The following is a 910-nucleotide window of genomic DNA, read 5'->3' as shown; positions in this document are numbered from 1 at the left end:
TCAAAGGAAAACAGAGTTTCCCGCTACCCCTCCCCCACCCCCCACCCAACACACACACACACACACACACACCTGGGGCCACATTGTGCCTGCTTGCATCTACCCAGAGCTGTGGCAGCTCTTCCTCCATGGTCCCAGCTATCACTGGTATCTGGTAACACTAATTCCTTCTTGGGCCCCTTTGACCTAGAGGTGTTTGCTATGTCCCAGGGTCACTGGTCTTTGGGCTCTTCAACATCTCTTGTTGGGTCCCTGAAATACACCCACATTGTCATAAAAGTCTCCTGAATTATCCGAATTAGTTCTTTCGACTCCCACTAACTATAGCATCCCCTTGATATATACCTTATATTCCATCGCCTTTATTGTATATTCATCTTTGAAATCATAAAGGAATCAAAAGACTGAGGTTAAAGGAACCCCGGGAAGCTGAAATGAACCACACTGAACCAAAAGTGGAAAGTAAAATACAAAATGGTTAGGTCTAGACAGGATTCTGCCTAGGATTTGGGGAGAGGCTCTAATCCGGAGAGGTTACAGACTAGAAGGGCACGCTCGGCTTCCCCCGCCAGCTCAGGACCAGGCCCAGCATTCACCCGCTCTGGCTCCGGCGGGGTCAAAACCAGGGACGGCAGGGGGACCGCCGAGGAGCTCAGTGTAGTGCCAGCTGCCTCTAGGGATCTCACCTCCCCAATGGCACCTGGGAAACTGCAAATACTGTGCTCCCGGCGGGACAGCCGCTTTTCAAACACCTTCCTCTTCATCTGTAGGTCGACTTATATTTTGAAAGCGCTTTCACCTCCGGTGCCTTCTTCCTCCCCGTGACTCCCGTCCGCTAGGGGAGGAAAGCGGACCCGAAGCCCACGCCCGCAGGAGAGCCACCCGCGCCGGCGGGTGAGGCGGCCGTGGC

General features: G+C 53.6%; 1 protein-coding gene across 2 annotated transcripts in view; it reads right to left on the bottom strand.

Moving 5' to 3' along the window:
- Positions 1-490, bottom strand: part of EXOSC7 (exosome component 7) — a 30,747-nt gene extending 30,257 nt beyond the window's left edge. Inside the window, exon 1 of one of the 2 annotated variants that reach the window (XM_015564857.1) lies at positions 346-490. In XM_015564857.1, coding sequence (XP_015420343.1) covers positions 346-357 — 12 coding nt within the window. In that variant the 5' untranslated portion in view covers positions 358-490. The remainder of the gene's footprint in view (positions 1-345) is intronic. The other variant, XM_015564856.1, reaches the window with a different exon arrangement.
- Positions 491-910: the final 420 nt, after the last annotated feature.

The sequence above is a fragment of the Myotis davidii genome, unplaced genomic scaffold, assembly GCF_000327345.1.
Source record: "Myotis davidii unplaced genomic scaffold, ASM32734v1 scaffold81, whole genome shotgun sequence".
Taxonomy (NCBI): domain Eukaryota; kingdom Metazoa; phylum Chordata; class Mammalia; order Chiroptera; family Vespertilionidae; genus Myotis; species Myotis davidii.
Note: the sequence above shows the minus strand (reverse complement) of the source record. Positions and strands in the feature narration are given on the sequence as shown.